At 41.3% G+C, this 14,808-nt stretch overlaps 1 protein-coding gene across 7 annotated transcripts in view; it reads left to right on the top strand.

Moving 5' to 3' along the window:
• The first annotated feature begins 1,059 nt into the window (after positions 1-1,059).
• Positions 1,060-14,808, top strand: part of TRIM37 (tripartite motif containing 37) — a 30,876-nt gene continuing 17,127 nt past the window's right edge. For all 7 annotated transcript variants that reach the window (XM_040618058.1, XM_040618050.1, XM_040618081.1 and 4 more), the window contains exons 1-9: positions 1,060-1,258; positions 2,783-2,884; positions 4,246-4,286; positions 5,393-5,509; positions 6,774-6,861; positions 7,723-7,845; positions 9,120-9,243; positions 11,171-11,238; positions 13,438-13,562. In XM_040618058.1, coding sequence (XP_040473992.1) covers positions 1,238-1,258; positions 2,783-2,884; positions 4,246-4,286; positions 5,393-5,509; positions 6,774-6,861; positions 7,723-7,845; positions 9,120-9,243; positions 11,171-11,238; positions 13,438-13,562 — 809 coding nt within the window. In that variant the 5' untranslated portion in view covers positions 1,060-1,237. The remainder of the gene's footprint in view (positions 1,259-2,782; positions 2,885-4,245; positions 4,287-5,392; positions 5,510-6,773; positions 6,862-7,722; positions 7,846-9,119; positions 9,244-11,170; positions 11,239-13,437; positions 13,563-14,808) is intronic.

Raw genomic sequence — 14,808 nt, 5'->3', positions numbered from 1 at the left:
GGGCAGTGTCCTGAAAAAAGTCCAAGAATAAGAGTTTATAACCTCTGTTACAGTGTTTGACCGCCCTCATAGTAAAAAAAAACTAGACCCCACAAAAAAGGGCTATTTTTCTTATGTATAATGCTTTTATGTTTACTTCAGCCTAGTTTGAGAGAGCAATACCAATTTTATTAAGTTCCCTTGCTTTTTTTTTTTGTGAAAAATGATGGCTGCCAAAGGAAGGAAATTTAAATTACTGCCCTTGGGAAGGGAAAAGCTGATTTCTGAACTCACCCATGAACTGGTTGGTTTCTTTAAGTCTGTTGGGACGAGGAACAGGTTGTACATCAAAGAAGAAAGGGGAATAAAGAACAGATATGCCTTGATTTTATGATGTCTGCTGCCAAGTGTGCCCCTTTTACCTACAAGGTTGCTGTCACTTCACAAACTGAGCTGGTACTTAAGCATTTAGACTTAATCACATTGATCCACGTTCAATAGGGGACTTGATCCTCACTCCCACTGCCTTGAACAATCTTAAGTATTCAATTTATTGGTGAAATCTGGCTGAAATAATTACAGATGCCTGTTAGTGGGCAAGCAGCGCAGGAGCGATCGCACCGCACGCTGCCCAGCCGCAACAGCGGCCTGGCGGGCCGGTACCGTGCCCGTGGCTGACCCCGGGCGGGGTGTGGAAGCACCCCCGAGCTCAGCCGGGGTGCGCGGCCATGCTTCCACCGTGCCACCGGCACCGAGCAACCGGCGCAGGCCTTGGAACCCAGCGGCCGGCAGCTCCCCGCGGGAAGCGACCGCGTCCCTCGCGTTACTCAGCGCTCAGCAACGACGGCGGGGAGCCGCGCTCCGGCTGCCCTGCGGGGCTCCCAGCTCGGCACCTCTGGCCGCTTCCCGGGCCGGCAGTGCCGGTAGCGGCGCCCCGTTCCCCGCCGGCCGCGGCTCCCCTCAGCGCCGGCCGGGCCGCGGCGGGGGCTCCCGCGCGCTGGCGAGCGCCCCCTGCGGGCGCGGCGGGCGCCCTGGCGCATGCGCGGTGCGGCGGTGCAGCCCCGGCGGCCGCAGGGCGGGCTGGCGGAGGGCGGGGCCACGGCGCTCCCCGCGAACATGGCCGGGCGGCTGCGGGGGGCGCGGCCGCTGCCCGGCGGCCCCTAAACCCCCTTCCCCGCGCCTCCACTTCTCCCCCCCCGGGCCGTGTGGTAGGGAGACGGGCCGGGGAGAGCCTCCCCCGCCGCCGTGAGCCGCGGCCATGGACGAGCAGAGCGTGGAGGTGAGCGGCTGGGCGGCGGTTGCGCTCGCGCTCCCTCAGGGAGGCGGGCGGCGCGCGGGCAGCGCTGTTCCCCGGGCGCGCATCCCTGAGGCGGCGGCGGGCGGCACCTTCTCCTCAGCGGGAGCCCGGGGCAGGGCCGGGGGAGGGCTGGCCGCCTCCGCGGGGTGCGCGCCAGGTCCCTCTGCCTTGTGTGAGGGGAAGGAGGCCGAGCGGTGGGCGGCCCGAGAGGCGGTAAACAGATGGCAGCTCTGCGGTGGGCAGGGATGCGCATGGCACCGAGCTGGGCTCGCCTCAGCGCTGCTGAGCTGAGGGAAGGCGGCAGGGTGTAGAGAGGTGGCGTTTCTAGGTGGCACGCAGGGGACCTTACGGGGTCAGGGTTGGAAAATAAACTGGTGGAACATCGGAGGTGCCTGTTCTGGAGGTGGATGGAGGCCTGGCGCTGACAGAACCTGCCTCGGCGTGTGTGGAGGCCCAGTATTTAGTGGTGTCTGCAAGCTGGGCAGCTTTCATGCACCGCTGCGGTCAGTGTTAGAAGAGATGAATGTAGAAGACCCATGTGCCATAACTCCCTGTAAATGCATGTGTTGCGTTTTAATGGTTTGCAACCATTAAAGACGACCAGAATGTATGGGAGGTACTGTGGTATCTGTACGTTGAAGGTATGCCTGGCTTTTGTGTTGATTTGTAATTTCAGCTCTGGCAGGGGGAAAGTTAGCCCATCTGAAGAATCCTTCCAAGTTCCATGGTTAAAGCCAGAATGGGGTCTAGCTTCTGTATAATACAGAATGTAAACTTCTTTGTCAGTGAGAAAATCTTACCAATAGGGAAAGCAAAGATTGCCTGACATTTCAAAGTACCATTCCCAACATTCTGAGAATGGAGGGAGATGAGGTGGTTGTATTAAAGAACAAAATGCTTCTCTCTTCGAATGGGCACAGGAAAAAAAAAAGTTAAATTACATTTTTATGACCTAAGATTGATTAAATGGTGCGTGAGTGTAGAAATTGTGGAGCTAGTGCTAATGGTAGGCCTTAAAAGAATGTAAATCTTAAAAAAAAGTCAAAAAAATGCCCCATCTGGCTCAAGCCTTGTCATTAGCATTCTGTATAACACCTACATGCACTTACCATGCTTTTGAATTGGTTTAGTGCAGGTGCATTGACACTCACGGGTTCAGAACCTGCAGGTGCAGCACGGTTTCTTCTGGCAACTGTTCAATCCTGTGTCAACAGAAGTAGGAATAATGCCTTGGCTACAGAAAGGCCCACTTAGCCTAACAAAGAGACTGTTCCTTGAAGAAGGAGAATAGCATTGTAAAATGGGTGCTGAGAGCTGGTGGTGTAGGAGAAAGTGGGGAAGAGAGCCATGGTGTTTGACTTAGGATCTTGCTTAGAGATGCGCTCTCTGTAGCTGTTTGGAATGCAACTGCGTTTATGAAACCTGGCACTCTGCCTGGAAAGTAAGTGCAGCTCTGATATGTTTGAAGTGTGTGGCTTAACAATAGCGATAATCTACCCTTTGCAGAGCATTGCTGAAGTATTCCGATGTTTTATTTGTATGGAGAAATTGCGTGATGCACGTCTGTGTCCTCATTGCTCCAAGCTGTGCTGTTTCAGTTGTATTCGGGTGAGTTTGCTTACTATGGCTTATTCTTGCAAATGTATGAACTTAAAAACTACTGATCTTCTGAACATGTTCTTGCTGCTTTCTTGCCCCTTTTCCTGGAGTTCCAAGGATTCCTTTTTTTCCTGCTCTGTGCTCTTTAGTTTCCCTTTCAAAATCTTTTACAACACCCTGAGGAAAAACTAGGCAGGCTGTGCATTGCATTCAGTAGTGCTAATTATAGGGACTATCTAGAATAATTGCTTTTAAGAAGCAGACATTTAATGATCCTCCCTTTAACATCTTTTGAGAGTCAGTGATGCCTGTATGGAAGACAGAAGTTGGGACGGGAATCAAATGCTGACTTCACGTCTGTCATTATGGAGCACTAGAAGGTCATGACATCACCTCTTGTCACCTTGGAAGCGTTTTAAAATGCTTACCAAACTAGTATGGCATGACCAGATATGGGCTAAATCTTTGTCGAGGGAGTCTGGTATAACAGGCTGAAGCAGCAGCTGAACCTCAGTTCATTTATTAAGGTCATGGTTACCAATGTGTAACACTTCAGTCCCCAGTCCAGGCACTGTTACGCATTAGCGTAGTGGGAGAGAGGGTTCAGCTGAGGTTTCAGACCTCCAGTAGTATTTCCAGAATTTGGAACAGACAGTTATCATTCACTTTGAAAGCTTTGACAAGAACCATAGGTGAAGGATTCGTGTTGCATATTAAGAGTGTTAGATGACATATTGTTGAGGGGTGGTGAGAGATTATTCATGAGAATCTTCAGTGAGCTGACAAATATAAGCCTTTCAGCTGCTGAGCTTTTATTTTACACTTGTAAGTTGTAGTGGGCAGGTGAAGTTCTTTCCTCAGCTGCTTGTCTTCAGAGCTTTCTGGAAGAGAAACATTCAGAGGGTCCTTGTGGATTTGATCATTGAACTGCAGGTATCTAGCCTGTGTATAAATAGCTCGAGAGGAAGACAGAAGTTACCTTGAAGACTAGTAATTTAGACTCTAAGAAATGTGCTGCTTGTATCTTTTGCTTTCTGTTGTTGAAACATGCTCTTTAGCCCATGACTGCGGGGATCTGTGCCAGGTGTGTGGCTTCTAATGGAATATCTGGTACCTCCGATTTCTCTGTATAATTTTAACTGAAGTGCCTTTGACATTTAAAGTAGTTGCTTTGTTACTAAGATACAAATAGCAGCATCTTCTGTGTCTAAATGATTGAGCAGTTAAATTACAAATCTGTAAAAAAGGAAAAAATATGGGAAGGAAGATTGTAATAAAATGAAGTAACTCCTAATTAATGATAGAATGTATGTGCTCGCAGTTTGTTTCTTACAGTGTCTTTAAAAATGTTTTTCCTTTTTCCTTCATAGCGTTGGCTGACTGAACAAAGAGCTCAGTGCCCTCATTGTAGGTAAGGTGTTTTTAATATCAGAAATAAATTATCAGGAATTGGTTGTACTGTCCTGTTATGATTGATCTTTTTTTCACTGCAGGTTGCACTAAATTTGTAAGCTTGATTTTTTTATTTTTTTTTTGAGACCTGCCTGCTCTTACTATAAAGAATTACCGTGGTATAATACTCTAAAATACATCCTAGTTTTGTGACAAGCTAAGTGAGATCTTTGTTTTTCCCGTTACACATGCTGTTCAGTGTATGTAGTTGGTGTAATAGGGTAATTGGATGGTATTCCCCTTAGAACTCCTTGTAGTCCTCTTAGAAGAGTTAGAGAAACCAGAAACTTCAGTTTTCAGACTGAAATGTGTACTTTTTCTATAGCTATAATTTGTGTGACTTAGCTTATGTGTTGCAGATTTGTCTAAGACATAGCTACAGTATTTTAGGTTTTTAATGTGATGCCCCACCCTGTCCCCCCAAGCCCTGGCACCCCTTAGCACTTCTAGTTCTTAGAGTACCTACCAATTCTAGCTCTTGATAGAGCAATAATTGAAAGAGAGCATATTTTTACCCCTAAGGGAAAGGAGGTATTTAAAAACAACTAACCAACAGTTTCTGCAGAACTTTTTTAACATTCAGCTTGTAAAGTATTTGATCAATAGCTCTAAAATGCTTGTAAGGAGAGAAAGATATCTATATTTTACAAAGGTGGTGATTGCAGCACTGTGATGAAGATAGCTGAATAATGGGGGAGGTTGAAGAAGTACTGAGAAATGAAAATTTGCCTAGTGTTACCCAGGAGCCTGTCAAGAGGTCTGGAAATAGTTCTTGAGTTCCCTGTGTAGCTCTTCTGTATGTCACTGTGGGGTGGTTTGTTGCAGTTCCTGCCTTACCCCAGCCCCCCAAAGGAGCAAATAGACTTAAAACATTACTTTCTCTTTTTTTTTTTCTTTCTTTTTTTTTTTTTTTAACTGTCTTTTCTGAAATAACTAGTACAGCTTTGGCTTCTTTGCCTGTGACTTTTCTGGTAGCGTAGAATTGATGAACTGAATTAATTTCAAAGCTCTCTTTTAGCTCCTGGAGCTGAGTTCTTCCTTTAACTCTAGCAATGCTTTTTACAGAGCGCCACTGCAGCTACGAGAGCTCGTAAACTGTCGTTGGGCAGAAGAGGTCACGCAGCAGCTTGATACACTTCAACTGTGCAATCTCACAAAGCATGAAGAAAATGAAAAAGACAAGTAAATGGAGTATTCCTCACATAAAGCATTTTGCAGTTCACTTTATATGAATGGGCTTTTAATTTCAGCTTGTTACTAGAATCATGGAACAAAGCAATAACTTCTCCTTAATCAAAAGCTGAACTGCGCTTGCTGTCTGCCTAGAAGTTGGAATTAATTTCTGTCATATGTAATGGCAGAAGAAAAGCTCTTTGATGTCTCTCTAGAAAACTACCACTAGTTCTAGTTTGACTCAATATAGTTAAAATGAGACGTATTGGAAACATGAAGGGTGGTAATACTTCTTAAGGCTCTTAACCCTTAGTGACCATACATATGAAATAAAAGTCTTCTCTCGATGGCTTGCTCATTTGTCAGTCCCATTCAGACTGTGGGTGCTGATTTGGTATCTCAGCATGTAAAAGCAGAGAAGCTGTTCTGAGAAGATGTCTTTTAGTCCCTTGCGAAAATGTCATTGATAAATTCAGGTTGAGATCAAAGGAAATACGTAAAGTGCCACAGAAAGCACTACTGTTGCTATATCTGTCACATTAGTGCTGTTCATTCTCCTTCCTTGTCTTTGGAGCCTCCTGTATTTTCTGATATATTCTCTTCCTAGGAGCAACTGTCAGGACTTTCTCCGCAGGCTTTTCTCCTGGTTTTATCCTATTACCAGTGGTGTTATGTGTTTTAAGATATATTTTGGAGATCTGGAAGAGAAAAGCGTGAGGAGAAGCACTGAAAGATGGACGGGAACTAAGGATGTGTTCTGTGCCTGCCTCTTCCCTCAGTTCCTGAATCCTAATGGAGGGGGAAGAGAGAAGATCTGGCCTGGTCTGCCTGGTCTGTGCTTGATTTGTTGATTGATGTGCTGTTCCTGAAATTTTAAGAAATTGCAAAGACCAATTTTGTCCAAAAAGCTTATGAGCCATTGCTCTGTGGATACTTTAGGTAGCGTATGATTAGGATTTTAATAATATGAAGTATTAACTTCCAGAATTCTGAGCTTGATTCGTTGATGATATCCTTTATCTGCTGGGTAGAAATTCAGTTTTAGTAATGTACTTCCTCTCTTATCTCTGTGAAGTACTGGCTGAGAGAACACTAAGAGCAATGTTTCTTTTATAAAAGGTTTTTACTGAATCTAAGTGTTCTTCTTGCAAAACTATGCTGATGTCTTGTGCTTTACTCTCGGTATCGGGTAGCAAACCAAGTGAAAATGTTAAATTGAGTTTGCAGGAAATTCATAGTTGTTTCCTATTGATAAGTGTGTTTTCTGTTTAAGGTGTGAAAATCATCATGAAAAGCTTAGTGTTTTCTGCTGGACCTGTAAGAAGTGTATCTGCCACCAGTGCGCGCTTTGGGGAGGGATGGTAAGAAGAGGCTTACTTGCTCATATATGTGCATGTGGTATGCTACAATAAGAGACTGCAGGCGTTATGTTGGACAGCACTTTAGAGAGATAGAAATGCTATGAAACTATTGTTACGGCTATTGAATTGCCATGCAAATACTGTAGTTGTAGGTGTATTTATAATTTAAGGTGGACATTGGTTGTGAAAGGCAATACCTTCTGTTTATAATTAGAGAAGCAAATTGAATTTTTGCTGAAAGGAGGTCAGAATTATGTTCCTTGTTATAGACTTCATGAGATCTTGGACAAACTTAAATGGTAGTGAGAATTGTATGGGCAAAGGAAGAAGTCTTAGAAAATATAGATAACGCTTACGTTATTTAAACATCCTGGCCTGTAATCCCAGATATCTTCAAAGCTGTGTTAGTAGCACAATTCACCATGCTTTTTATTATCCTTTCACTTGTATATTTCAAGGAGAGACTGCTGTTGTTGTTTGGAATATAAGTGGTTAATACTGTGCTGCCTTTGTTTGGAAAGTGTGTTTTAATAATAAGAACAAAAATAAAATAACCCTTCTATCCCTACTTGTTAGAGAATGGCACAGTGAATGAAGCAGTTTATTTTTGGAGGACTGTTGAGACTCCAAATAACTCTTGACAGGAAGCTTTGATGGTATGAAAGCCAAATTCATGACTTCTTATGAAGGGAAGTGAAAGACAGACTTCCTACATACAATCTGCTTTGGAACTTTTCCAAGATGAGTGATACACTAGGAGGCTTTCTTCCCCTCTCAGTAATTTAATAGGAGTGGAATGAAATTAAAATGAGATGCTTTATTATCCTCCACCTCCGCCCACCCCTTTTTCTTTTTTAACAGCATGGAGGACATACTTTTAAGCCACTGGCAGAAATCTATGAGCAACATGTCACAAAAGTAAACGAAGAAGTGGCAAAGCTGAGGCGAAGACTCATGGAATTGATCAGTTTGGTGCAAGAAGTGGTAAGAAATCGATCCGAGATAACGTTAAGTTTTCCTGTAGTATGCCATTGTCAAAGGATAACTGTAAGGTGGGAAACAAACACCATTTCAGTTAAAAACACAATGGAAACCATTTCGTGAAAACTCATGAAGTTTTCAGCACCTGTTCAGAAGCTGTTGCTTCTGTGAAGGTAATTGGATTATCCCATAGAGACATGTTCTTACTTTTTAGTTTTTTACACAATGTGGAAAGATCAACCTATTCTCAATACTTGTTTTGTAGTTGCCAGACAGAAAAAGATGTGACTTAGCAAAGGGAGTTTTTCTTTTGGTGTATGCTATTTAAAAGCTAGAGTTAGGCAGTTTTTTGGAAGATGTCTTTTTGTCATCTCTTGTACAAATGCAGTCTGCCATGCTACACAAGTATAAAAATGCTTTATTCTGATGGAGCTTATTTTACTTGCTTTAGGAGAATAAACTAAAGGTATATATGAGCTTACAGGATAGGCTGTAAAGCAGCTGACCAGTTCAAGGTTTGAACTCTGTACCTCCTTGTTCTTCCCCATAGGGGTAAATGTGTTAGACATCCAAGCATCAACATGTTCAGCTTTGGCAGTTTCAGTGGGGGTTCCAACAATACAGTACAGTTTCTTGTATTCTGGGAAGGGTTATTTTTGTGTTCAGCTGAATGCTATTACATTTATAGTGTAGTCTTTGTACAAATAAAATAAGGTTTCTTTAAACAAGTTTCTGTATGTTTTTTGTCTGTGCTGTATTCAGGTAGGTGTTTGCCACATGCAGTGGTAGGTTAGCTCTGCTTCAGCTCACATGTCACTGTTTTATCACCAAGTTGGTTATGGTGCTGCTGAAGTTACAGAAGAGAAACTGGCAGTTGAATTTACAAATTTTGATACTAAAGAATCCCCATATGACAAATCTAAATGTACTGAGGGAATGTTGCTCAAGTTTACTGTTAACCTTTGGTTACCCACCAGAGGGCATGCGTATGTATTCAGTGAAAGTCAAAGGATATTTACAACTGGCAACAGGAATAGCCTGTGATACAGCTCATCTAAAAACACATTCCTGTTTTCTTGTTCTGAACATGCAAGCTTCAGTAAGACCAGGATTTTAAAAATTTTTTTCCTCATAGAAAAACAGGGCCGGAGGGGACTCTAGGGAGGCCTAGGCATTTCTGGGATCTGAGGGGGTGGAGTCAACATGTAAATGAGTGAAAAGTGCAAAAGTGTGAAGGCTTTGTTTTTGTGCTTGTTTTTTCGTGAATGCTGTTTTAGGAGAGGAATGTGGAGGCAGTGCGTAGTGCGAAGGATGAGCGAGTTCGGGAAATCAGGAATGCAGTGGAGATGATGATTGCCCGGTTAGACACTCAGCTGAAGAATAAGCTTATAACGTTAATGGGTAGGTATTTGCCTGACCTGTTACGAGTAGGTGCAATATATTAACAATGTGTAAATCTATTAAGAAACTTTCTTGCCCTGGGAGTATGGCTGCTTACACACTTTGTGGTGTTAACCAGGTTAACTGCTGACAGAAAACTTGCAGTTACAGCAAAGCTTTCAGGTAATTACGCAGTTACTGTGATACAGTTCTAAGTTGTTAGACATAATCTGGTTATGTTCTCTTAGAAACTCCTGTATAATAACTTGGAGAACATTCCCATTTAATTATAAGATGTGTACTACCTTTCACCTAAGGTGTTTTTACACCATTATTTGTGTTAGCCAAGAAGTTGATCTTTGTAATTTGCCATGTTTGTAATATATATTCCTTTTAATGTAATTTTAAAAAATTAGAAGCCTCCATGTGATGTCTGGTGGAGAACAGTTCAGATCCATAGATACAGGCAGCCTTGTCTGCAAATGAAGAACATGGCATCTGTAATCAGAGCTGCTAATTTGGTTCCTGGTGCTTTTGCTAACCGGGGACAGGTCACTAGCTGTCTTTTGGTATAAAGAGGTGAGAAGGCAGGTGGTACACTTGACAGATAGGGAAGCTTATAGAAGCAACACTGCTGAGAAGTGTAGCTTTCAGTGAGAAGGACCAAATATTCCTCAGCTGGCTATAATTTTGTGCATGCTTTACTCAGCTGATTTTGCATCTGTGCCGTGGTTATTCCATGTGTGCTTTCGTTTCTGAAATGCACTGATAGGAGCACACACTAAATGTGACATCATGGAATACTGGTTTCTTTAGAAGCTCTTGAAATGTTGCATTTACAGCCTTAGTTTTGCAAGGTATACAACCAGTAGATCAAAGTACACAGACAAAATATGCTTGACCTTGTATCTGTGTACTTGTCTGGGAATTAAAAGTAAGGCAATAAAATAGCTGTGCTGGAAATGTATTTCTGATGCTTGAAATCTTCACACACCCTGTCTCCCTGCCACCCAGCCAAAGAAAACATGAAATGTTCATGCTTGGAAAATGTCCTTAGCTTTGATCATGCTTGCGTTTATTCCCTTAGCTCATTTCCATTATAAACAAAACAACATAATAAATGTATATTAGCTATCTTTCAAGTTTCAAATTCATGTCAGTACTTTAAAATGTTTGCGTTAAGTTAAATCCAGGATGTGTACATTCGTACATATTTTGTACCTATATCAAATACAGTAAGCGCTCACAAGATCTGTTTTGGTGTATACTGATTAAAGATCAGTGTTAAAGCTGTGGTAGAATGGCTTAATTATTTGTATGTACAGGTTAATATTTTGCCCATGTAACACCTTTTTCCTAACAACTGCCAAATGCTCTTCAGGTATGCAATATATGATGGAGTCAAAGCAAATCCCCATGATGGAAAAGAGACAAGTGTGACTTAGATTTTTATTCTTTCTTGTTGTGGTCTTGATGCTAGTTGAAATGTACAAATGCATTTAAACATCGTTTGTTCTTTTTTATAAAGAAAACACTTCAACATCAAAGTCAAGAGAAATGGTGGCTTTTAGGAGAAAAGTGTCAGCTAGTATAAAAGAGAGCGTGAGAATGTGTGGATGAGAGCAAATTCAGTGAAGTCAGACCTGCTTTTTTGTCCAAAAAAGCACACCAAAACAGCAAACCTGCCATTTCTGGGACACAGAATGTTTCATTACTGCCTTAATCTCAAGTGAGTTGTTCACTACAGCTCTAATTAAAAACACAGGCTTGCTTTTAAAATGCTTTCTCAATCAACCTTGGTATATTTAGAAATCCTTTACCTTAGTAGGTTCTAGGGCAGCATCCAGGTAAAAAAAAAAAAAAAGAAAAAGCTCTGTTTCTTAAAATCCAGTGAGTATGTCTTTTTTATTATTACTTTCTTTAAACTTCTTGTTTTTTCTTTAAACAGGTCAAAAGACATCACTTACTCAAGAAACTGAGCTTCTGGAATCCCTGCTTCAAGAAGTAGAACATCAGGTGATTATGAAAAGAGCTGAAATGTTGTGTTACATGGATCCCTGCTCAGTCAGCCTTTCTCATTATTTTATTTATTCATAAACCATTAATTGATGGATATTTCTGAGGGTATCTTTTCATTTAAGTGACCTTGGGTTGCACATTTTCTTCTTAAAAATAAGTTTGTCTTCTAGAAATGATAAAAGATGTTCTGTTTCTTGAAAAACTACTACAGGAATTAATAGCAATGTCATATAAAACTACTCAGATATGTGTTAGTTTAGGGTAACAGCATTTAGACACTGTGGGTAGTTTCTCTTAGCTCTGCTGCCGCCAACTGTGTATGAAGGGTGGTGGCTATAAATGGATGGAGACTAAACAAAAATGTTCTGTTTCTGTGCTTTTGAAGAAAACTGAACTGGTTCTAGTTATTTTATTCCTGTCCACTTGTCTTTCCAAGAAGATGACATGGTATCACTTTTTTCGTCTTGCTTCTAGCTGTACAAGCTCAGCTTTTGGAAGTGAAATACTCAGGTTCTGCAGAGGTTGATTGTACTTGCCCTGAACAATTTCTACTTGCCCTGAGGACATGGAAGGGTTTTCTTCCTTCAAACATTACTCTATTTACTTTGCCTTTCAGCAGAGTTTGACATTTTAAGTTGGGAAAGGGGGCTAAGCTGCTTTGTGCCTGATACCTCTTGTCCTGTATTCCTTTTTCATTCCCTCCACTGCTTTTGATTCAGTAAGAATGCTAAGCTTTCTCACCTGATCAGTGATTATCATGTTCTCCTTGCACTTAATTATTGCATACCTGTAATGGGATGTCTTAGTTGAAGAATCAATGACATCAGGAGGATGAGTGCTCCTGCATACTCCATCAGCATATCTTTTTATGCCTGTTGAAAGCTGTCTGTGTATTCAGAAATTACTTGTGTTGCAGCCTGAATGAATACCTTCAAATCCTGCATAGCAATGCGTATGCAGCTCTGCAGATCAGCTTCTCTTTTGCAGAAAAAAACCCATTAAAATGCTAACACGCTAGTGTTAGTGAAACATGACCTCTTGTCCCTCCAAATTGGGAGGAAAAGCTTACCAACTAAAAAAATTGAGAGAAGATGCAGACATCTGACAACTGTAGGTCTCTGCTTGAAGTCATCGTGTGTGTCTCTCGAGAGGCTTTGAATTTTGTATTCTTTTTGTGAAAGTAATAGAATTATTTGAAGAACTCGTAGCAAAAATTTGACTTTAAAATGTACACATTAATTTCACTTAAGCCTGACAAAGTTTGAAATGTAAGTCTAAGATATGCTTTTGAAATGTTTAAAGTATAAATAAGAACCAGAGTAGGTTGCCTCCTTTAGTAAAGACATTCAGAAAATACAGTACTAGCTGTTCAAGGAACATCTAAGATTAGATGGTTTTTGGGTTTTGGGTTTTTTTTTCAGGTTTTGAAAAAACCTTTGTTACTACAGTGGTTTTATAAGATATTCTTGAATGAAGTGGGTTGAAGTGGGGTTTTGGGGCTGCTATTTAAGGTAATATAGGCTTTGCTTTGTTGAAATGTGGATGACCAAAACAAAGTTCTACATTTTAGTTATTCCTTTACTGCTGTATTGCCAGGTGCTGGACTATCGAATGTCACAGGAGCTTGTATCGCTGTGTTGTGATATATTTGAGCAAATTACCCAAAGTCTAATTAAGTGTCCTTTCCAGATTGATTTACTTTGTTATTGTTGCCTAAACACAGTAGTAGATGTGACTTGGTATTAATTGGACATATATAAATTAGTTTAACCTAAATGAAGTACATAGTAGTTGCTGTAATTTTAATTGTAGAATTTTGCAGGGTCTTAAATATTCAGGACTCCCCAAATGGACTGCACAAGCTTTGGAGTGAGACAGAATATCTGTTTTGATTTCCTAACAGAAATTTTAGAACACACAACCATCAGCTATCATAGCCAAATCCTTAGTTTTGAGAGCTGACTGTTTCAAGGGAAATAAAACCCAAACAAATGAGGGGAAAAAAACCAACCACAACCAAACAAAAAAAATCCCAACCAAAAAACTCTGAGCTTCATTTTACATTGTGTTGTAGCTAATCTTCTGAAGCTGTGACAAACATGCCATTTATTTGTTTATAAACAAAAAGTCAAAACCTACAGTTTGTACTAAGACATAAGGAATTTTTTTTCTTCTTTGGTTTTTCCCCCCATATAGTTAAGATCATGCAGTAAGAGTGAGTTGATATCCAAAAGTTCAGAGATCCTGATGATGTTCCAGCAGGTTCATCGGAAGCCTATGGCCTCGTTTGTCACTACTCCTGTCCCCCCAGACTTCACAAGGTAAGTACTGCCTTTTCTTTCCGTTGTAGTCTGAATGGGAAAGCCATCTCACAAAGGTTTGTTTTGCTTGTTAAAATAATATTTAAAGTAGCTTAGAGTATCTCTTTCCCATTTTATTGTACCACTATATGGAGGAGGATGTTCCAGTGAGTCTGGGAGGTAGATACGTTCTTATGTACATCAGCCTTTTGTAAAAGTAGGACGGAGAGTACCGCTGCATTTTAACACGAGGGTTTGAAAGGGTGGACGATAGGTGGCTGATGGATAGATTGCTGGAGAGGTTGCCTGATACCGGCCTCTAGCAAAGGAGAGTCATACTTCTCAGCTAAAGTGATTCGGTCTGTTTCTGTGTTAAACCTATTGTCTCTGACTGAATTTGGGTCCAGACTTAGACACTGAAAATTATAAACTGCTTAACTTGCTGCTCGTAGTAACATATGCCGCAAGTAGGCTTTTCTGTTCCAGCAGGGCTTATTTTATGTTTGTAGTCCCTGCTGGGGAGTCAGGACAGTGGGTTCCAGCTGACAGGTTTTTTTCTCTTTTACACTTAGTTTACTGATTTGTCCTTTTTCTCTTATTGGGTCATTCGGTGTATAATTGCAAGGCTCTCATGGGATGTCTCTGCAGGTCACCTTAATTCAGAATATATAGCCAAAATCACTTCATAGCACAGTTCCTCGTAAAGAGAGTGCTGTGAGTGCTGGGTTCTGAGGAAGTCTGGTGAGAGTTTAGGCTAGCTGGCTGAAAAGAATCTCCAAAAAATCAAAAGTAGGAGAAGTCTTAAAGAATTCCTCAAACTTTGTGTTCTTTAGCAAAAATTGGTTTGGCTTGTTTTTAAATGTCATTTCAAAACTATTCTCCTGACGTGTTTTCTGAAAAGGATAGTTAAATGCTTCTGAGGAGAGTTTAAATCTGACTGTTCATTTTCCACTGGCAGTAAGGTACACACCATTTAACCTTTGTGCTTTCAGCCGTACAATAGTTTCATCCTTTCTAGAACTACCAAGGAGTCTTACATTAAAAATTCACTATATGAAGAGATTATTAGCCATCACAGGTAAAAGGGCAAATCCTCTTAAATGCTTTCAGTTGCTCTTCCCTTCTTAACATACTTGTTTTACTGTGTGATATCACATGGAGAGGTACTGGGGAGAAGCCTTATAAATAGAATTTTCAGAAGTACTGAAATAACACAGTGTAGTTGTAGTGAATTTCAGTGGCTCTGGTAAACACTTCTGGAGATTAC

The sequence above is a fragment of the Falco naumanni genome, chromosome 1 (assembly GCF_017639655.2).
Source record: "Falco naumanni isolate bFalNau1 chromosome 1, bFalNau1.pat, whole genome shotgun sequence".
NCBI classification, from domain to species: domain Eukaryota; kingdom Metazoa; phylum Chordata; class Aves; order Falconiformes; family Falconidae; genus Falco; species Falco naumanni.
The sequence above is the reverse complement of the archived record's forward strand: the minus strand, read 5'-3'. Positions and strand labels throughout refer to the sequence as shown.